We start from the raw sequence: 23,140 nt of genomic DNA, 5'->3' as shown, positions 1-23,140 counted from the left end.
AAAGTAATACTAACACTGAAAATATAATAATCACATATTTGGTGGTATTTTAGTTCTTGACTCCAAAGATGGGAGAGAGAAGCAAGGAACAATATTAACTAATGTTTTTCATCAGCCCTTCCTCACTCCCCCAGTGAGAGCATTCTCAGTTGGTAAATAGCTCAAAGACGGGTAAATTCTTGATTCATTCAAGTATTTCCAAGCAGGAGTGTATTTCAACCACCCCAGAATGGAAACAATGTTCTCTGGACAAAAGTTCTTTAGAGAAAATAAATTTTTTATAAGTTTGATAGCTTGTTCACTTAATGCTTGTAATTCCCTTAAAATCAGGCAATATTTTCTAATGTCTTACTTTAACCAATTATTTTTCATTTAAAACTCATTCTTCGGCTATTCAGCTAGAAGTATTAAGGTATTAATGTCTATTCAGACATTCTTCGGCTATTCAGCTAGAAGTATTAAGGTAGTACATGTCATAACTAGAGTAAAAGTTTGAAAGTTCTGATTACCTTCCCACTTCCAAAAGCACAAAAAGAACTTATAAATATTCTCTGTTTCCCATTGGGCACAGATTTCTACCTGCAAGGTTTCAGTTGGAACTTGAGTTTGGCTAATTTTCAACTCAGCACTTCCTTTATTTATCCTTTGCCTGTTTCTCCCATCTTTTTCATTTCTTCCTACTATAGCTGACTGTTTACAAGCTAATGCCATTTACTAGACCACAAACCACAGGCAATTCAAAAACCATGATGTAGTAATCTGCCTTAAGAACAGCTTAAATATCTGCTAAAATATGCTAAAATTGTATCTCAAAGTTAAAATTTGTCTTTTTAAAGTAAGATCATAGATTCCCTTAACTTTCCTTGTTATTTGGATTCAAACCCCCAATTTTTTAAGTATGTCTATGTTTCACATTCTTTGCCTTTGGTCTTTGAAAATGGCTGAAATGTTAATTTTCTCTATTCACAGGGAAACAGACTTTCAGCTTCTATGTTAGACCAAGAGGACACACCAAGAATAGACCGGCATCAGTCTTCAGAATTGCAAAGTTGGTAACAAATCCAAACATGCTTAATGTCTTTACACCACATCAGGTTAACAGAAACAAAAACAAATCACACCCTTTGGGACTATATGCTATAGACAACAAATGAGTGGATGTCTCTAAAGATCTAGATTTAGCCTAGGAGTGTGGGTATCTTTACCACTTTTCAGCCACCCTGTCACACCAGATCAGAAATGAGTCTTAGCACCCAGCAGCAGCTGCTGAAGTGTTCTCTCTCTGCACTTTCCAGAAACTATTGCTTTCCTTCTGCCTTTTTCAGCTCTCACTCTAATTCTGGTACAAAGTTTGTTTTCTGCTCAAGTCACAGTACCTTCCCATAACTGCCTCCCATGCTCTTTGCCTTAATGTCTCCCATGGGTGTTCTTCTCCGACAAAATCTAGAAATTACGGCAGCAAAGTGGACACCTGGGCATTAAATGGCCAGAGTTAGTGAAATGCAAGATTTCTGGTCCCAGATGCAGTCTCCGAAGAAGTGGAATATCTCATCTTTCAACCAAAGGTTTGTTTTTCTATCTGGTTATAGACTTTTTCATGAGAATGCAGAAGTTACATTTCTCCTACGTGGCACTCAGAAGTCATAGCCATATATATCCACGACAGGCAAAAACCCCAGCGAGAATATGCTCTTTCAAACTATCTGAAACTAATTCCGACATAGAAACAAACCACCAGGGAAGGAGTGTTTACCCCACAACATTGCTATTTAGAACAGAATTTTAGGCCCAGCCTCATTTATTTAGTCACTTTATAATATTGTTTTCATCTGATCAAGTATCAGAATGCACAAATCTTAAAGGTACTATTTTTACATTGTTATAAGCCTAAGAGGAAATTTGAAGGGTCCCTTGGTACATTCTCATCCCTTTTTTTTAGACTTCATACATTATTTTCCCAAACAGTTCACGAGCACATTTAAAAAACAAGAATAAAATCCCTCAATGTCAAACTTCATGGGCCTGGAAGTGTGCAGTCAATTCTGTTGAAATCCATCCCCCATCTCATCTGCCCCTGCTTATATCCAAACCACAATTCTCTAATTTCTACTACAGTTGTCTTTTTCTTATTTAGGTATTAGAGAACAGTTGACAATCTTACCTTGGAAAACAATTCTTTCTATTTATCCTAGTTCCAATAACCTGTCCTCAGATAGTCTTAATTTCTAAACTTCTTAGGTGAATGTGTAGGGCTCATAACCGACAATGGATACCTACTACAAGTGAATTTGGCTAACACTGAGTACATTTAGTTTCTTAATTAGACAGCCCGTACAACTATCCTGTTGTGAAATGCAAGAAATGATCTAGTAAAGCTAATGACACTAGGAAGACAAAAGTAAACTATATAATGAAGTATCTGATATTCTTCTCTACATATGTAATAAGGTATTTTAATAAGTTAAGTCAGTTTGAATAGTTAAACCCTGAATAACCGTCACAAATTGTTCTCTGAATTTAAAGCAATATTCCATATACAATCCAAAACCTTAGAGGCTGATTTTCAGTGGCTGCTTCCTGCCTGCAAAGTGCTAAAAAAAAGTCTTATCCAACCACTTCAAACGCATACATAAATAGAAGAGCTTTAATGTAGATATCAGAAGAAATATAAAAGAAATATATAAAAGGATGACATTGTGATCATAAGAAATGGTTGGTTGCAAGACTTTTCGAGTACACTATGCAGAAACTGACAGAGCATCTGTTTAAATTTCAAAAACGATCTACTAAGTGGAGTCCTACCTTCATGGTGAGAAAAATTGTTGAGAATAAGGAGGTCAGTAGGTCTGCACACAGGTAAATTATAACATCCTCTGACATTTTAAACTGATTTCAGAGAAAATATAGCTCTTTATCGACCACACCAGAAATTATGAAACTTATCATAAACAAAGAATCATAGATTCTCAATCAATTGATAAACTTTCAACCAAGCAGGAATCTCCTGACACCATTACTGGCCTAGGGTTTCCTAGCTTCTGCTGAACCCTCTTCAGAGATAAGAAATAAGTCCCAACATATTACTCCAAAATTGTCCTCCCTTTCACTCTCAGCTAGTGTTGTAATGGAAAATAAGAATGCAATCTTTGCCACAAAATAGCTCTTTAAATGTATAAAATAACTAATATCATCTAGTACCAAGTCATTCAAGTTTAGACTCTCACTCAGTTCCCTAAACCATTTACAGAAGGAAATGGCTCCTGGACTTTTTAACGTCTTAACAAACAACTCTTAATATCTTAACAAAGTTCAGGTAATCAATATTCTTTAGGAGTGGGACGCAGAGCTAGACACAAGAATCCATACGGGGCCTGAAAAATAAACAAGTAGTTAGGAATTATTAAGTTGATCTGGAATCCTACATGTATGAATTTAGTCAAAGATTGCATTTGTTTTCTTTTAGTAGCTGGAGATAATAGGAAATATATGTATTGGTCTCTGGCCCTGGTTCCTGGCACTGAGCTCCTGAAGCCCTTGTAACTTCCTAAATGATAAGAGCACTAGGAACATCTTCTTTTTTAATATTTGGTCTTTGACCCCAGCTTCTAATACAGGGCTTCTAAATCTCCTGGAATTTCCTGGGTGATAGAAGTGTCTTTTGTTCTAACAAGGTGACTCTGGGTGGGCTCCCGGATGGCTCCTGGATTGGGGCTGGTCACCAGAAACACTAAGCCATAATTAGAAGCTTGGAATTTTCAGCCCCAATCCCCATTCTCCAGAGAGGGGAGAAGGACTGGAAAAGGAGTTAATAATCGATCATGCTTACATGAGGAAACTTCCATAAAATTCCCAAAAGTACCCGGTTCAGAGAACTTTCAGGTTAGTGGACACATCCACACACCAGGGGGATGGTGTATCCTAACTCTATGGGACAGAAGTTCCTGAGCTCTCGGGACCCTTCCAGACCTCACCCTTCAAGTCTCTTTATCTGACTGTTCATCTGTATTCTGTATCATATCCTTTAACTGGTAAATGTAAGTAGGTGTTTCCCTGAGTTCTGGGAGCCACTCTAGCAAATTAATGGAATCTGAGGAGGGGGTCCTGGGGACCTCTGATTTGCAGCCAAGTCAGAAAGAGGCTGTCGGTAACCTGAGGACCTACTACTTGCAATTGGCATCTGAAGTGGGGAGCAGTCGTGCGGGACTGAGCTCTTAACCTGTGGGACTGAGCTCTTAACCTGTGGGATCTGATGTTATCTCCAGGTAGATAGCGTCTGAATTGAGTTAAGTAACTGCAGGACACCCAACTGGTGTCAAAGAATCGCTTGCTGAGGGAAAATTTCCATGCATCTGGTGTCGGAGGTGTTGTGAGTGTGGCAGTAGTGTGAGAGTAAAGGAGAAACATAGGAGGAGGACTGAAGGTTTTTCCAAGCAGTAACCTAGATGAAACGTTGCTGTTTTGTGAGTTTCTCTAATAAAACACGTAGATCATTTTCATTTGACATTCTTTCAAAGGACATTTTAAATTTATTAAATTTATTGTTTTCTACAAATGGTTTCTTAGAAGTTTACGATTTTTGATCTATTCCTTTCTGATTGTAATAGGCATCTACTTTTTTATATCTCCAGACCTTCACATACTGTTATTTGAGACATATTTCTATTATTTGAGACAACTAGTCCTTATTCCCTTCCCCACCAATCCTGGCTGTAGCTGGGGCAGCCAATGAATTGATTGAACCAAGAGATGGGCATGTGATCCAAAGTCCTTCCCTTTTTAAAAATTGGAACTAAACAAAGAGATTATGTTCTTCTCTAGTGATGAAACTACAAGATGCAGGAACTGTCAGAAGTAATGTCCAATGTGTGATGAAAAGGAAGACCCACTCTGTCTGTGTTCTAGATCCTGTTTCCAGTTGTCCCTGAAGCCTAGCTGTATACCCTGAGGTTCTCCAAGGGTACCTGAGCTACTACTTTCATTAAAAGGAAAAAGGGAAAAAGAGCCACTTTGCCAGCAAAACAAGTCCTAACTTAAATACAGATTTTTCTATCTAAAGTTTTTATTTATTCCTCCCTCCCAATTTTATGTCCTATGTTAGCTTTCTACTGTTGCTGTAACATAAACTTGGTGCCTTAAACAACATGAATTTATTATCTTGGAGTTTTATAAGTCAGAAATTCAACAGGAGTCTCATTGGCTAAAAGTAAGGTGTTAGCAGAGCTGTGCTCCTTTCTGGAGGCTCTAGGGAAGAAAGCTTCCTTGTCTTTCTAGCTACTAGAGACCATCTTCATTCCTTGGCTCAATGATCTTTTCCTCCATCTTCAAAGGTAGCAATGCTGCATCTCTTTAAAATTCTTCTGTAGTCACATCTTTCTCTGACCCTGACCTTAAGTGAGAAAGATATTTTAAGGACTCTTGTGATTAACTTGGACCTACCTGAATAATCCAGGATAATCTCATCTCAAGGTCCTTAATTTTAAGTACATGTGCAAAGTCTCTTTTACTAACCAATGTAGCATATTCACAGTTCTGGAGGCTTAGGTATAGACACCTTGGGTGGGGGTGAGAGGATGGGGGTAGAGGGATGGGACATTATTCTGCTTCCCACTAAAAATGACAACAGCGCTCCATCTCTCACATCATTCAATTCAGTAATAAAAATATATTAAACAGGAAAAGCCAGGCACTCTGCACATTAATAGCAGCCTGTTAATCAACATTATTTGGAAACAGTTGTTTAGTTTAGTTTCAAAATGACTCCTTCAAAATTGATTTTTCTGGAAAGGAAATTTCTGCTGGTTTTATCTTTTCCTGAGATTGAGTTTGAAGATGTTTACTGGATTTCCCCAGCACACAATCAGAATTCAATCTTTGAAATGTAGAATTAAATGTATTTCCATACCCACATCCTTGAAGCCTGAGGCTGCTATCATTCCTGAGTATAGAGAGTAAACACAGCATCTCTCTTTGTTTTACTAATTGCTTTGTTTCCCCAAGCTGCTCGCACAACATCTGCCAGGGCAGAATGCACTATTTCCACACACCAGAGAACCACTGCCTGCCAGATAAACGACTTAAGCTCCGTGGTGTAAGGGCAAGTGCTTTCCAGGCACTCAGCAGGGAGTTTTCAAGAGGCAAAAACTTTAAGCAGAAATGAAGCTGAAACGCCTCCCCTCCCATCTTTAGAGTGGTTATGGAGTTGTGGATTCTGCGATGATCTCATACTGCCTGCAATTTTATTGATTTTGTTTTTCAATAGAACTGTTAAAGATGACAGTTCTCAGACAGGCAGAATGTGGGCAGATGCCCATGTTCTCACACAGTTCTGCCAAGATATTTTTACATCTTTCCACACATAAAACGAAATGAAGACACGTGTTATAGATGCATGCTCCTGGTACCCCCGTCCCCAGAAGAAGGGAGTTGATTGTGTGCTTGTTTCCTGGATGAAGTATTAAAACAACTCTACCTAGAAAAAAGTGAACAGCACTTCCAAAATAAAAGAGGTTTGCTTCTGAGGCACCTTATAAGCCATTCCTAATTACCAAAACACACTGAAACAGCAGTTTGTAATCATGTGTCATCCCTGCTAGTCCTAACTCCTAAACTTCTTGTCACATCTACTGGTTAAGCATCAAAATACAAAACGCTGTAACAGCTTAGGCTCTGTTGATGTTCAATCATCTACTGTGCACCAGAAAGGCTCATTTCAAATATGGCATGAAAGGAAGAAAAGTAAGCAAAAACCAGACTCAGAAGAGACTTGAAATAACTTGCCCCCAGAAAAACACTCAAGAGGAAAAACTGCAAAATCATAGCCTTACCTTGGGAGACTTGGGCAGACCCACTGTCTTTTCTTCTGCTAAGTTGACCAGGCTTAACTTTGTTTCCTCCACGGAGGGATGTTTGGGAGGGCGAGGTGGGGGGTACGAGAAAGAGTTTTCATATCTCCGCATCATATAATACTGTTCTTCAGGGATCTCTTCAACCAGAGTCTTGACTAGAAATGATCCTGGGTCCCCAGACAAATTATTAACTAACTGAACAGTCATATTCACGCGGCCAGCAGGAATTTCCCAGCACTCCTTGGGGTTGGCAAAGTCACTTATGAGTAGATAAGAGTCTGTGATAGCTTCCTCCAGCCGTAGTCCTGGTGTAGCGGCCAAAATGTCTTCTTCAGTGAAAAGATCTCTCACAGAAACCTTCACATTGAAGGGCAAGTGGAACTGTGCACAGAGCTCAGAAATCTGGTACTGCTTCTTATCATGAATCACTTCTACAAAACCTCCTTCCATGTACAAAGGGAGCAGTGCTGCCTCATAGGATTTTTTGAGGATTTTGTCACAAGCCAGAACGTTCACCACTTTTTTGATCCCTTCACAGAGGACTTCCGTCGTCTGTGAGTGTTGCACTAGGAACTGGTCCCCGGCAGATACAGATGACAGCTCGTCATGGGGGGAATGAAAGGCTTTGGTGGCCACCACGTGGAGAGGTTCCTTTTCACTCTTTGCTATCCCAAGGTCATAGGGGGTTGGGAACTCCCGAGGTCGCCGCTTGAATTTGCCTTTATAGCTAGGGGGGATCAAGAAGTGTCTTTTAGGAAAATTGCTTCTAATTTCTGAAGCTAAGATCCTTGATGCCTGGCACTTTTTGTGGATCACAATGGTTTTCCCAGGTTGTAAAACGTTTCTGGGTAGCTGATTTCCTTGGGGCGCTTCTATGACTTCAGCCACTACGGGGAACTCTTTACTGGTCATTTCAAAAAGATCTTGTGTAGATAACAGCTGAAGAAACCAGTTGGAATCATAACTGTCTGTAATGTCTTTGACTTCAACATCTAAACTGGGGAGGATACGGACTATATCCTTTCTAACTGGAAAACAAAAAGACATTTTGTGTATCAAAATGTTGCTCTGAAGTAGTATTAAAATCACTCCAGGGGTACCATAAATAAATTTCATTAAAAAAAATCTCAGATGCTCATGATATAACATTTCTTATGTATGACTTTCCTTTTTTAAATTTAAAAATGAAATAGATGGTAAATAAAAACAATACCCATAAATCTGCCTACTTTTAGAAATAGACATTAACCAGTATCTTGGAGCCCTACAAACCTCACCAAAATCACATCCTCCTCACTGCAACCTAAGAGTAATCATTCTCCTGATTTTGGTGTTAACCATTCCCTTGCTCTTCTTTGTAGTTTTATCACACATAACATACATGAATATATGTGCATGTGTTTAAATGTATATGTGTGTGTTTTTCCAGAAAATTTATTATATCATTTTAGGTCATGCTTTTGAGGTCCAGATATTGTACATAAAATTATCTTAGAAGAAAGTTTGGGTACTCCAAGTAAGACTCTTCCTGCATAAGGCCCAACACACATTCTACATACAAATCCTATCCTGTGGGATATAACCGTATTGCAAAATCTTGGGATATAAAGTACTCAAGATTAATATATGGAAATGGATATCAAAATGCAGTCTTTTTCCAATGTGAAAACTATTTCTTTCTCTGCTGGTACTATATTAACATCTAGTTAGAAAAGGAGTGGCATAGGATGGGTTACAGTCAAAGGAGCCACTCAGGAACCCTAGATTTGCTGGTAGAGTGCTTACCAACGTATTCTTTGCCTAATGTGTCCCTGGGGACTAATGAATCTCTGTATTCTTTCCAAGAGCCCACTGTCTCAGAAGTCTTTCTTTGAGACTACAGAGACACTTAAAATATTGTCCTGAAATCCTCTGCTCTCCATATACTGTCCCACATAGTATCCTTATAAATGGTCTTGCATTAAAAAATAAAGTTATATGTTAATATCAACAGGATTTTATAATGGTTTATATTTTCTTGACATTTTCCTAACACTTAATGTTTTATAGCCTTTTCACAATCTACCATTGTTTCCCAGTACATCTAGCCACCCGTCTGTCAATATTCTTTCTTCCCTGTATGCTTTTGAAAATTAATAATTTGGAAGATTTAGAAGACAGAATGTTTCTCTTATAAAACATTACCTATATTATTACATTTTATATTACTGTTTATGCAGCCTCTGAAAACTATAATTTGTGTCACATTACTTGCACATGCTGTGTAACAGAGTTCCTAAAAACACAGTATGAAATTGCATTATTTTATTTTCTTGAACATAAAATAGAGAAAAGAAAAAAACCGACGGTTGCCTATAGGCTGAAGTTCAATAAAAATTATAAAGATTCTCCATTAAAAAAAGAACTGGGGGGGGAAACGCTAAAAAAAACCTTTACCAGTTCATTTTATAAAGTTTAGCAAACCCAAACCTTTGAGATTGTTGCCACAGGTTTCCCTGAACCCCAAGGTAATTTTAGAAACTTTAAAATCACACTTATTTGAATCAAAATGAACGGTGTTTAAGAATTGTAGAGCTAGGACTAGATGGGTTCATAGACTCAGATCATTTCTCAAGTTGAGGGAACAACTTGACACTGGTAGAATAGATGCCATTAAGGACTTTCTGAGGGCTTTAAATTGACCATAGGGACCCTAATGCAAGCTAGATCCCAGTCTGCATTTCGGTACAATGGGTACGGTGGGGAAAGAATTGTCTTAATAACTTAGGACAACTTTATTGCCAGAGAAAGCCTCCGGGCCAGGCTATCTAACTTCTGTTAAATTTTTATGTACCCAATTCCTGACCTATCTTCAGTACTTCTATACCAAATTCACTGAAGATGTGCTAGCCTATCTCATCCTACTTGATATAACAGCAGCATTTGACAGAGTATATTAGACTCTTTGCTAGAGTTACCTCACTTATTTCCTTCTTATCTTATAATTCTTCTCAACTTTTTTTCTGGTTTCTTCTCCTCTACATACCACCCACTCCCCCCCACACACACCTTTTAACGTTTCTTCGTTCTCCTCCTTTCTCTGTCCACACTCACACCCACATGATCTTACACAGTCTCATGTTTTTAAGTACCATCTGTATGCAGATGACTTCCCAACATGTATCTCCAGCTAAATAATTCTCCTGCACTCTAGATATCTATTTAAGATCTCCACTTGGCTATCTAATAGACGTCTCAAAGTTAACATGCTTAAACTGAAATTCTGATCTTCTCAACCCAAACCTAATCTATCTGTTGCTCATTCTCCTTGTTTGGTGCAGAAATCTGAGACATCCATAGCTTCTCTCTCTGTTTTCCTAACATTCAACATCCATTACCTCAGAACTACTCTGATCTAAGCTACATTATTTCTTGCCTGGTTTATTGCAGTGGCTTCCTAAAGAGTCTTCTTACAGTCAAATCTTTCTAGGGAAGCCAGACAGTCTTTTTAAACGTTAAATTGATCATATCTTTCTCCTGTTCATAGCCCCACAGTGGCAGTCCTTTTCACTTCAGTAAAAGTGAAAGCCCTTACCGAGGTCCTAGGTACCACGTTGATCTCATCTGCCACTGGGTTGCCTCATTCTAATTTACTGCTCCCTCCATGAACTCCTTGCTGTTAATCAGGTTTTCAAAAAGCCTGTTTCGGGCTTCCCTGGTGGCGCAGTGGTTGAGAGTCCACCTGCCGATACAGGGGACACGGGTACGTGCCCTGGTCCAGGAAGATCCTGCATGCTGTGGAGCAGCTGGGCCCGTGAGCCATGGACGCTGAGCCTGTGCATCCGGAACCTGTGCTCCGCAACGGGAGAGGCCACAACAGTGAGAGGCCTGCGTACCGCAAAAAAAAAAAAAAAATCTTCCAACAAACAAAAGTCCAGGACCAGATGCCTTCACGGGTGAATTCTATCAAACATTTAGAGAAGAGCTAAGACTCATCCTTCTCAAACTCTTCTAAAAAAGTGCAGAGGAAGGAATACTCCCAAACTCATTCTATGAAGCCACCATCACCCTGATACCAAAACCAGACAAAGGTACTACAAAAAAAGAAAATTACAGACCAATATCACTGATGAATATAGATGCAAAAATCCTCAACAAAATACTAGCAAACAGAATCTAACAACACATTAAAAGGATCATACACCATAATCAAGTGGGATTTATCCCAGGGATGCAAGGATTCTTCAATATACATAAATCAATCAATGTGATAAACCATATTAACAAATTGAAGTATAAAAGCCATATGATCATCTCAATAGATGCAGAAAAAGCTTCTGACAAAATTCAACACCCATTTATGATAGAAACTCTCCAGAAAGTGGGCATAGAGGGAACCTACTCAACATAATGAAGGCCATATATGACAAACCCACAGCAAACATCATTCTCAATGGTGAAAAGCTGAAAGCATTTCCACTAAGATCAGGAACAAGACAAGGATGTCCACTCTCACCACTATTATTCAACGTAGTTTTGGAAGTCCTAGCCATGGCAATCAGAGAAGAAAAAGAAATAAAAGGAATACAAATTGGAAAAGAAGAAGTAAAGCTGTCACTGTTTGCAGATGACATGATACTGTACACTGAGAATCCTAAAGATGCCACCAGAAAACTACTAGAGCTAATCAATGAATTTGGTAAAGTTGCAGGATACAAAATTAATGCACAGAAATCTCTTGCATCCCTATACACTAATGATGAAAAATCTGAAAGAGAAATTAAGGAAACACTCTCATTTACCATTGTAACAAAAAGAATAAAATACCAAGGAATAAACCTACCTAGGGAGACAAAAGACCTGTATGCAGAAAACTATAAGACACTGATGAAAGAAATTAAAGATGATACCAACAGATGGAGAGGTATACCATGTTCTTGGATTGGAAGAATCAATATTGTGAAAATGACTATACTACCCAAAGCAATCTACAGATTCAATGCAATCCCTATCAAATTACCAATGGCATTTTTTACGCAACTGGAACAAAAAATCTTAAAATTTGTATGGAGACACAAAAGACCCCGAATAGACACAGCAGTCTTGAGGGAAAAAACCGGAGCTGGAGGAATCAGACTCCCTTACTTCAGACTATACTACAAAGCTACAGTAATCTAGACAATATGGTACTGGCACAAAAACAGAAACATAGATCAATGGAACAAGATAGAAAGCCCAGAGATAAACCCACGCACCTATGGTCAACTAATATATGACAAAGGAGGCAAGGATATACAATGGAGAAAAGACAGTCTCTTCAATAAGTGTTTCTGGGAAAACTGGACAGCTACATGTAAAAGAATGGAATTAGAACACTCCCTAACACCATACACAAAAATTAACTCAAAATGGATTAGAGACCTAAATGTAAGACCAGACACTATAAAACTCTTAGAGGAAAACATAGGAAAAACACTCTTTGACATAAATCACAGCAAGATTTTTTGATCCCCCTCCTAGAGTAATGGAAATAAAAACAAAAATAAACAAATGGGACCTAATGAAACTTAAAAGCTTTTGCACAGCAAATGAAACCATAAACAAGAAGAAAAGATAACCCTCAGAATGGGAGAAAATATTTGCAAACGAATCAACAGACAAAGGATTAATCTCCAAAATATATAAACAGCTCATGTAGCTCAATATTAAAAAAAAAAAACCGAATCCAAAACTGGGCAGAAAACCTAAATAGACATTTCTCCAGAGAAGACATACAGATGGCCAAGAAGCACATGAAAAGCTGCTCAACATCACTAATTATTAGAGAAATGCAAATCAAAACTACAATGAGGTATCACCTCACACCAGTTCGAATGGGCATCATCAGAAAATCTACAAACAACAAATGCTGGAGAGGGTGTGGAGAAAAGGGAACCCTCTTGCACTGTTGGTGGGAATGTAAATTGATACAGCCACTATGGAGAACAGTATGGAGGTTCCTTAAAAAACTAAAAATAGAATTACTATATGATCTAGCAATCCCACTACTGGGCATATATCCTGAGAAAACCATAATTCAAAAACACACATGCGGGCTTCCCTGGTGGCGCAGTGGTTGAGAGTCCGCCTGCCGATGCAGGGGACGCGGGTTCGTGCCCCGGTCCGGGAAGATCCCACATGCTGTGGAGCGGCTGGGCCTGTGAGCCATGGCCGCTGAGCCTGCATGTCCGGAGCCTGTGCTCCGCAACGGGAGAGGCCACGACAGTGAGAGGCCCGCGTACCACAAAAAAAAAAAAAAAAAAAAAAAAAAAAAGGAAATCACTTTCTTCATTGACAAGAGTACATTAAAATCTTAATTTACAAAAAAAACAAAACAAAACAAAAAAAACACACATGCACCCCAATGTTCACTGCAGCACTCTTTACAATAGCCAGGTCATGGAAGCAACCTAAATGCCCATCGACGGACGAATGGATAAAGAAGATGTAGTACATATATACAATGGAATATTACTCAGCCATAAAGAGGAATGAAATTGGGTCATTTGTTGAGACGTGGATGGATCTAGAGACTGTCATACAGAGTGAAGTAAGTCAGAAAGAGAAAAACAAATATCGTATATTAACGCATATATGTGGAACCTAGAAAAGTGGTACAGATGAACTGGTCTGCAGAGCAGAAATTGAGACACAGATGTAGAGGACAAACGAATGGACCCCAAGGGGGAAATGCGGCAGGATGGTGGTGGTGGTGGTGTGATGAATTGGGCAATTGGAGTTGACATGTGTACACTGATGTGTATAAAACTGATGACTAATAAGGACCTGCTGTATAAAAAAAAATAAAATAAATTTTTCAAAAATTAAAAAGTTACCTAGAATTTGGAAATGACGTACTTAAGTTTTCAAACTGAAACAGGCTTAATTAATTTTTATGGCAAATTTCATTATATCTAAGTATGTGTCTAAAAGAAAGATAAATCAACATTTTTTGTTTTCTTATAAAGAAGTTAATTATATAAAAATATTTTTTAAAAATAAGAGGGGAGATAAAACATTACAATCTTTATCATCTTTAGACTACCACTGCTTACATTTTGGTATATCCAGTGTGAGGGTGTGTGTGTGTGTGTGTGTGTGTGTGTGTGTGTGTGTGTGTGTGTGTGTGTGTGTGTGTGTGTGTGTGTGTGTGTGTGTATTATACATTTTTAAACAAGCATTTTTATCTTACAAGTAATCCTCCCTCCCACCACCAGAAATGAAAATGGTTATAGAAAATGAGCTAAATTAGAAAATTTCCCAAAAAAAGTTATCTTGACTTCAAATTGATAAAGAGATAAGAAGACAGCAACTCGGAGCATGAGAGACATTCCTGATGGTGTTTACTACAAGTTTTTCAGTTTCAAACTAATCTAAAGTAAAAACAGTATATATTCATGCAACATTAGTTTACACTTCCCAAATTTTCTTCCTGGGTAAACATGAATTGTTCTGGTTTGGGTAAGTTTTCTGTTTTTCCAAAGGGAGCTCTTGCGAAAAAAATTTCCACTCCATCTTCTCTAAAAAGGTAGCATTGCTTTCTTCTCTCTGCTTCTGAGTCATTTCATTAAACATTGTCTTTCTGCCTATTCTTTCAGGGAAAGTCCCTGTACAGTTAGGGCTAATGTTAATCATAATGTGATGCTTTTCTGCATTTCCCACTGCAACAACTCTTTTAGCCAAGTGTGAATTTGGGGGAGCCCACTAAAAATTATCTTTAAAGAGAAAATAAAGGTATACATTTAAGCTTGGTTAATGTTAGGCAATGCATGTTTCCTTGAAGAGCTAATACTCAATTCTGGAATACTCTTTGTCTCAACTCAGCATTCAAGGACCTATCCTTTGCAATTAGGCCTGAATTAGCAGTACATGGTAGGAAATCTACTGAGACAATCTTATTCAAGTCTTGAAGCAAGATGGTTGTTTCTACATATTTTTTTCTTAACAAATTTTGTAAATTCTAGCCTGCAGTTTTTCTCAATTTCTAGTTTCTCCTATATTATTATTATTAAACAATTCATGTATTTTTTGCAAATTTTCACTTTCTAAGTTTGATTTTTTAATTTACTTTCCAAGACTATAGCTATTTTTCTCTAAAGTGCTTTCATAAATTTTGTCTCCAGCTCTCATTTATTCTGTGAATTGTTTTGTTTACATTTTTGCATCACATCATACTCTTCATTATACAATCATTATTTGATGCACTAATAATTTCTGAACTTGCCTCATTCCAGACTTTTAAATTAAAATTTGCTTTATAGTTCATCTATTTGGTCTCAATTTTCTTTACAAATATTCTGTGAATTAATTTTTTTCCATTTATTCAGTTTCATTTCAACTTAAGAGAAGCTATACAGTGAATTTCCATTTTGTTGGGTGGTCCTTCTCTGGTTCTACTTCTGTTTGTATTTATAAATAGATAAAGTTCCTTTTGGATCACTCTCCAAAATTTGTAGCAGAAAAAAAATCATCAGGACTTTCCTTGAACAGCCTTGCATTTGATATGGCTTTATTTGTAACACTACTCTGTCTTTTACATTTTCATTTAGTTTATAAAAGCTAAGAAAAGTGAAGAGCCATTTTCTTATATTGAATGACACAATTAACGTGTTTTCTTCATTGATGTGTCAACTTGACTGGCCTGTTGTAGCCAGCTATTTAATCAAACACTGATCTAGGTGTTGCCATGAAGGTATCTTGTAGACGTGGTTACCATCCAAATAACCTGACTTTAAGTAAAGGATGTTATCCTCAATATGTGGATAAGCCTCATCCAATCAGCTGAAGGTCTAAAGAGCAAAAACAGAAGTTTCCCAGAGAAGAAGAAATTCTGCCTCAAGACTGCAGCATAAACTTCTGCCTGAGTTTCCAGCTTGTCAGCCTGTCCTATAGATGTAGAACTTATTAGCCCCCATAATTACATTAGCCAAGACCTTAAAATTAATTAAATAACTAATTAATATATAATCATGTATAGATAATATAATACAATTATATATAATATCAATTTATATAATATTATATACTTTTTCTCTGGAGAACCCTGAATGATCAATCGTTAATTATTGGTAGTTTAAGAATAAATAAATAAATAAATGTATATACATATATATATACACATATATAGTAAAAACTGTACTTTGCTTGCTGTTTGACGTTTTTATTAGCAGTAAGATTTCTGCCTAAAGGAAGAAAATGAAATGGAAGCTGGCTAGAGCATCCATGGGTTCTAAAGATCATGTTATGTCACAGTACTTTCAGGGAAACATTAGGAAAAACATCACTAATAAAAATTGAACCTGTTATATAAATATAAGTGATATCAATTTTGGTGCCAAAAAGTGAATATTCATTCTCCTTAGCTATTAAGTTCATAAATATGTCATTGTAACAAATCAAATCTGGATATGGTGGGTGAGAAAACCTTCTTGATACCTAAATAGGAACTTTGTACTGTACAACATATATAGACAGAAGCAATTATTTTAGTTGTTTCATTCATTCATTCATGTATTTAATTTATTGAATAATGAACATTTACTTTATCTCAAGCATTGAGAAGATAAAAAGAAATACATAAGAAATTGACTCAGATGCTTCCATAAATTACTAAAAATTATGTTGTGTTAAAAAGATTAAGTTTATAAATTACACTTATCACTTAGTAATATTAGCAACCAGTCCTTTCAGGGTTATACTAGGTCCAGGAAAAACTCTGGCCTAGGACCAATTTAAGTAAGTAGTGAGGTTTATGGGTAAAATATGTTGCTTTTCAACTCTTTCTTCCCTGAAATTTGCCATAGGGTAAAAAGGAGAAAAAGAAAGAAAAAGTTTCAATGAATCTGAAAGATGTCTGCAATCCTTAAACTAGATAAAGATTGAACTCAGATGGAAGAACGGTCAATGATTCGGTAGAATAGAAAAAGGAAAGCCTATGTGCCTAAGGAGTTTGAGTCCAGTGAAAAGTCAGCCTTTTTTGCCCCACACAACTCCCCAAAAGTTTTCGAATTGGAGGCATAAAGCCCCTCTGAAGGTGGAGGAGAAGGTAGAGGACAAAACAAGGGATTATGTGAATGTTTGAAGCATGGTTAAACCCAGGTCTTCAGCTTTAATTTGGGGAAGACAGGTGACAGCCCCTTCCACCTCTCTCTCTGCAGGAAACAGTATAGGGTCATAGAATCTGGAAAGTAGGCATAGGTGAGCAGGGGAGAAGCATGGAACTGAAAGCAAAGAAGGGAACTCTAAATCTATGGGGGAACAGTGAAAGCCTCAGCAACTTCTCCACTCAGTTACAAGAGTTTCATAACCCCTAGGAGGTATCAAGAAGATTCTTTTCAGATGAAATTGAACAAGTCCTGGAGGAAAGACTCACAGGATCTGAATTTGGGGAATTCTCCAATGAAAAAGCCAACAAAATGAAACCTAAAATTCATAAAACAAAGAGCTTGTATATCAATAGTGCCTCACTTGTAAATTAAATTAAAAATGTGTCTAACACGTAAATATGAACAAATGGGAAATAATCACCAAGAATTTGAGGAAAACATTTAACAAGAATGACAGACTAAAACTTTAAAAAAGGCCAAAAGAGGCAGATAAAATGCAAGGAACAGTAGAAAACTTTAAGAAATAGTAGTATATTCTCAGAGAGATAAGATATTGAGTCCTTAAAACAAGAACATGTTAACAGTTAAAAAATGGTATAAGAAATAACTCTTAGAAATTAAAAATATGATAGCTGAAATTAAAAATTCATTAAAACAGTTGGAAATGTAGTTAAGAAATTTTCCCTGAAGGTAAACCAAAGACAAAGAGACATAAAATAAAGAAAATAGTTCTACATTAGTATGGGAGCTTCAACATGAGATTAGAAGTTACAGAAGGAGAGAAGAGAAAAAACAGTTGAAAGGCAATTATCAAAGAATTTATCCTAGAAATGAAGGACCTGAATTTCCAACCTGAAAACTTTCCTCACAATGAAAGAACAGACCTACCACAAAGCACATTACTGTGAAACTTCTGAATACCATGTAATCTCTCAAAGGCAATATTGGAAACAATAAGTTATTTGAGTCCAGAAATTGCTAGTAAACACAGAAGCAAGTCAAAGAGTAACCACCAGGATGGTGTTAAATCGAAGTCCCAGGACAACACTGTAATGGACTAAATGTTTGTGTCCCCTAATAGTCATATGTTGAAACTCAACTTCATAATGTGAGGGGGTCAGGAGGTGGCATCTTTGGGAGGTGATTAGAATTAGATGAGGTCATGAGGATGAAGCCCTCATCAGTGAGATCAGAGGCCTTATAAAAGTTACCAGAGGCTTTGCTTCCCCTCTCTGCTCTCTGTGTAAGGATACTGTAAGTCCGCAATCTGCAACCTGGAAGAGTTTCCTCACCAGAATTCCACAGTGCTAGCACCCTAATCTCAGGCTTTCAGCCTCTAGAACTGTAAGAAATAAATTTCTGCTGCTTATAAGCCACCCAGTTTATTGTATTTTTATAATAGTATCCCAAGCTAAGACAAGCACCTATGTATTAGTTCTAGAGAGCCACAAATACAGACTGGAGCATGAGGTTGGAGGGTTCCAGGAGGAATACTTCAGGATAAAAAAAATAACAGAAGAGGTCGATCTCCTGACAGTTTGGGCTCTGGAAAATTGCAATGAATGGCTTTTTTTGTTTTCTTTTACAAAGAGGTTGGAAAATACTTCAAGACTTAGGAGAGGATTGAAGAAAACTAAGAAATGAAATAGTAAGGTCATTATTACAGAAAAATAAAGCTATACAAAAATGGAATTATGGTCATTATCTACCACTTGATTCAGCAATGAACTGTCACAATAATGAAACTGCAAATGCTTAACCATAACTTATCATATACTGAGAGAATGGGGAAAGGGAAGAGGAAGTAGGAATATAAGACCATTAAATCTTCATCACCACACATGGAAGTCAGTAGTTGCTGTCTAACTTGAAAAATAGCAGTATCCGTATATTATTGGAAATGTGAATGGATATATAAGAAAGCAGGAGCGAAATATTTAAAGGAGTTACCTCAGAGTAGCAGAATGTGGGGGAAATTTGGGAATGGTCAAGGGCACAAGGTTTGTTGGTAACTTTGTCTTTTTACTACTGTTTGACACTTTTGACTTTGATAAAAATGGAAATTATTTTTGAAAATACATGAGAGAAAGACAAAGTCTCAGAACACTAAAAGATCAATGTATTCTTTTCTTCTATTCATTTGTCACCTATTATACAATATTCAGATACTGCCTTTCTGATATCATCATTCTGCTTGTGTGATTTCAGCCCTCTGTTTATAAATGAATTATGTCATATACTTGAGCAGAAACTTTTTCCCAAATTTGGATGGCATTAAGTTTTTCTCCTAAAGCAAAACGTAACTTTCCAACTCTTAAAATTTCCACAAGTAAAGAACTACTTATCAATCAATACACCAAAACATAACTCCATTAAAAAGTTTTAAAATCAAGATTTTTTTGAAGCCTCTTTAAACGGCTGGCTCCATTTTTCATTTGCAAATATTATGCATTCCATTTGTTACACTAATATGAATTTTATATTCCTGTTAAAGGCACAAACAGAGTTTGCTATGACTTATATGAAACCAGTAGTTAGAGGTCTTGGATGGTTATTTATACCTCTTTTCCAAAGAGAGTTAGTTTTTAAAAAATCATTAAATGTAGGGTAAGGGTTAGAGGGGGTTGGCCTGTGACCAAGAGTTCCCAGAAACAAATATTCCATTTAAACACTTTGTGCTACATTTCTTTTTTACAAAGCCTAAATTTTCCCATTAGTAACATTAAAAACTAGTACTAGGAGTAGAATATCTTATATTTCCTCTTTTCTCTATTTATTTGCTATGTTCTCTTTTCCACAAATCAATATTTCATAGCTTCCTACAGTTCTCAGTCTTTTCCATCTTGCTTTTCCCCCTAAGGTTTCTCTAAAATCTCCTACCCCTGACAGACCTATTCTTTTTCTTGTCACTTTAGAAAAGAAGGACTCAAGTCAAGAGGAGTTTGAACTGTGCCTGACACTCAAAGTCACTGGAAAACAACTTAGCAGGCAACGTGCCCTTGACTTCAAGGCAAGTTTGAATCTTCAATATAAGAAAGAATCATGTAAAACAAGACCACAATTGATTAAAAAACAGTTTACATTTATATTTAGAAGAAAAATGCCTATAACATTTTTTTAAATTTGACTTTTTGTGTTGGACACCCATCCTCTATTTTCAGGAAATATTCTGTAGTCAGTATACATGCAAAGCAGTCTCATACAGTATCTGTCCTGAAATTGCTATACAATAAGAACTAATGTTTAAAATAATCCTTAAGAAATGAAAGGTCCAAAATAATTAAAATCAAAATTCAATTTTAATATCATTAAAGAATGGAAATTGGACTAAAACATTTGGGGAAGGATTTTACTTCATCTAAAGGCTTTCTTCTGGGACCTTAGCTAACATGAAACCATATTTAAGTCCATCTAAACACTTCTGTTAATATCCCTTGCTCTTCTGTCAATGTTTATATGTAATAAACTGCACCACCATTCAACCAGCAGATCAAGCCAGAAGCCTGGGAATCAGGTTAACGTCTTTCCCCTTCCAACAGACCTTCAGATCTGGCTAGCTGTACTTCTGAAATACCCATTAAGAAGAGCTGTCCCTATTACTATTGTATTAACCCCCCAGTACTCTGCCACAGAACCAGTGGCCTCACTACAATTCTTCCACCTTGTTTCTCCAGCTGAAAAACCATTATTAATTTGCTCTTTGGACAAATGTTAACCCCTTAACATATATTTCAAGATCCTCCATGACTGATTCCACTACCCCATTGCATGTTTTGGTATCTGTCTCAGCCTGCCTTCTCCTCTCTTTTCTCACACCAGGTGCACTGGAACCACAGTCTCTTGCTTACCTGCTTTCCTGCTTTCCTGCTTCCTCCAATGTTGACCCCTCTCGCTCAGCCTGCCCATCTCCTATTCACCCTTCAGATCTTAGTTTAAATGTAATTTCCTCAGTGAAGGCCTTCGTGATCCCTAACCTAAATTCATTAAATGCTGTAACCATCTTGTTCATGTGCTTAGGTTCTGGGTTCGCCTTCATTTGCATCTGCATGATAGGAGATGCCAATGGTTTTAGAAAAATAACAAAATTTAAAATGAGAAAATGCTATCCATTATTTAGGAAAACTCAGTTATCAATTTTGATTGTACCTTTTGGGAAAACTGACAAAACACTAATGTGAGGTCTAAAGTTTGCTGCGACTTCAATATTTTGTCAACTTAAAAAAATAATCATGCTGTGGCCTCAATTTTTTGTAGTACAAAAAAAAAATCACTACTTGAGTGGAATTCCTTACCTACACCTTTTGCTCAAATGAATTAATTGATTTCTGGTTAAATATATGTATGTAACAAAATTTAACATAGCTCTAAAACCTACTCAAAAGGCATGTCAAGTTTTTCACAATTGCATGTGACCAACAATATTAATGGGAGCAGAGATAAATAGAATTTGAGATGTCCAAGAGGTACTCTTTGACCAAACATTTTTACATATTGCTTTTTTTCCTCGGGTGTATTACATATAGTATCTTAATAGAACCTTATTTCATTCTCAAAACAACTCCAAGTCATAGACAAAAGGGATATCATCATCCCCTTTGTATAGACGCAGTTTACATGGCTCACCCAAAGCTACCACCTGTTAAGTTATTGACCAGAGTTAGAATCCAGGACTTTTTACCGCAAATACAGAACTCTTTGTTCCATACTTGTTATGCTTATGTGCCATAATCTTAAAAAGTCAAGGTGTTAATTTCTTTAGGATTACAATGCTCTCTCCAGCTATTCCTATTTTAAAATGCAAAAATCTTATGAAGATTACATATTAAAATACACTTATGTGGGAAGAGGCAAAGGGGGAGGATCAGGATAGGGGTATGGGATTAAGTTATACAAAGTACTATGTATAAGATAGATAAGCAACAAGGATATATTGTACAGCACAAGGTAATAATTCTAAAGGAAGTATAATGTATAAAAATATTGAATCACTATGCTGTACACCTGAAACTAATATAATATTGTAAAACAACTATATTTCAATAGAATCCTTTTAAACCCACACTTATGTGTGAATTAATTTGTCATATCATTTTCCCTTAAGTCAGAAGGACTCCAAGCTAATAGGAGGATTTATGACCAATGAGGGATGGCTGAAAAAAAAAAAAAGAAAAAAGGCTCTCACAAAAATAGGAGTAAGGGACACATAAAGAAACTTTATGTGTCTTACCTCTTTTTTGACCACCTCCATACAAGAAAGCTTCTTTCTAGCCAATTAATTCTCTATTCTAAAAAGTAGCTCTTTTCTGATCCTGTTTAACTGGCAGTGATAAAAATAAATATTTTAATCTGTCTGTACCTGACAATTACAGCATTTTACATTTGGATAGCACCACACAATTTAAAATATTTTCTTACATACATTACTGAATTTGAGTCTTCATGATTTGCTTATTTATAGATGAGAATCTGACTCTCAGTGGGCTTAATGGGCAAGTCAGGGACAGAGTTCCATTCTTTAGACTAAAGCTTTTCTCTTTCCCAAACCCCACAATCATGTTCATAAAGCATCATTCTCAGGGGATACTTACATTTCATCACACCTTGAATTTCATAAACAGGCTTGAGAATCACAGCACCATAAAAGCCTTTAGGGAATGGATTTGTTAAGTCCCACTTATTTGAAAAGTCTGTAAGTTTCACAGTTCGTGTTCTGTTCTTGGGGATCTTCCATTGGACAATTTCCTTTAGGGTATAAATATGTTCATCATCACACTCATAGAACTCTCCTTCTTGTGACAAAGGCAAAGTAAATGAGTGATTTTGATGATTCCTTAGCACACCACAGTTCACCATTATTTCTCCATTGATCTCTTCGACTGAGTTGAGCATGATTTGCTCACCTTGCTTTATGATGAGATTCTCTAGTTTTATATCCTTCTGATGATAGAAGCAAGGATGCCCCAGTCTACTTGGTCCAATATGGATGGTTCTTGTAATTTCTTCCATAGTGAGGTATGGAGTTTTATCAGCCACAATCTTAAAAAGACCTGAGAACAGAATTCTGTGAATTAGAAAGTTCTCATAAGAAAATCACAACGAGAGAGTTATAAAACAAGTACAACGTAGCATTTAAAAGTAATGTACCTTTTTCAAGATTAGAGATATTAGTTT

The 23,140-nt window shown here is 36.8% G+C and overlaps 1 protein-coding gene across 1 annotated transcript in view; it reads right to left on the bottom strand.

The window, feature by feature from the left end:
* The window catches only part of THEMIS (thymocyte selection associated), a 164,518-nt gene that overhangs the window by 84,375 nt on the left and 57,003 nt on the right, over positions 1-23,140 (bottom strand). Inside the window, exons 3-4 of the mRNA XM_060167669.1 lie at positions 22,558-23,016; positions 6,825-7,873 (exon numbers count right to left, since the gene is read on the bottom strand). Coding sequence (XP_060023652.1) covers positions 6,825-7,873; positions 22,558-23,016 — 1,508 coding nt within the window. The remainder of the gene's footprint in view (positions 1-6,824; positions 7,874-22,557; positions 23,017-23,140) is intronic.

The sequence above is a fragment of the Lagenorhynchus albirostris genome, chromosome 12, assembly GCF_949774975.1.
Source record: "Lagenorhynchus albirostris chromosome 12, mLagAlb1.1, whole genome shotgun sequence".
Classification (NCBI taxonomy): domain Eukaryota; kingdom Metazoa; phylum Chordata; class Mammalia; order Artiodactyla; family Delphinidae; genus Lagenorhynchus; species Lagenorhynchus albirostris.
The sequence above is the reverse complement of the archived record's forward strand: the minus strand, read 5'-3'. Positions and strand labels throughout refer to the sequence as shown.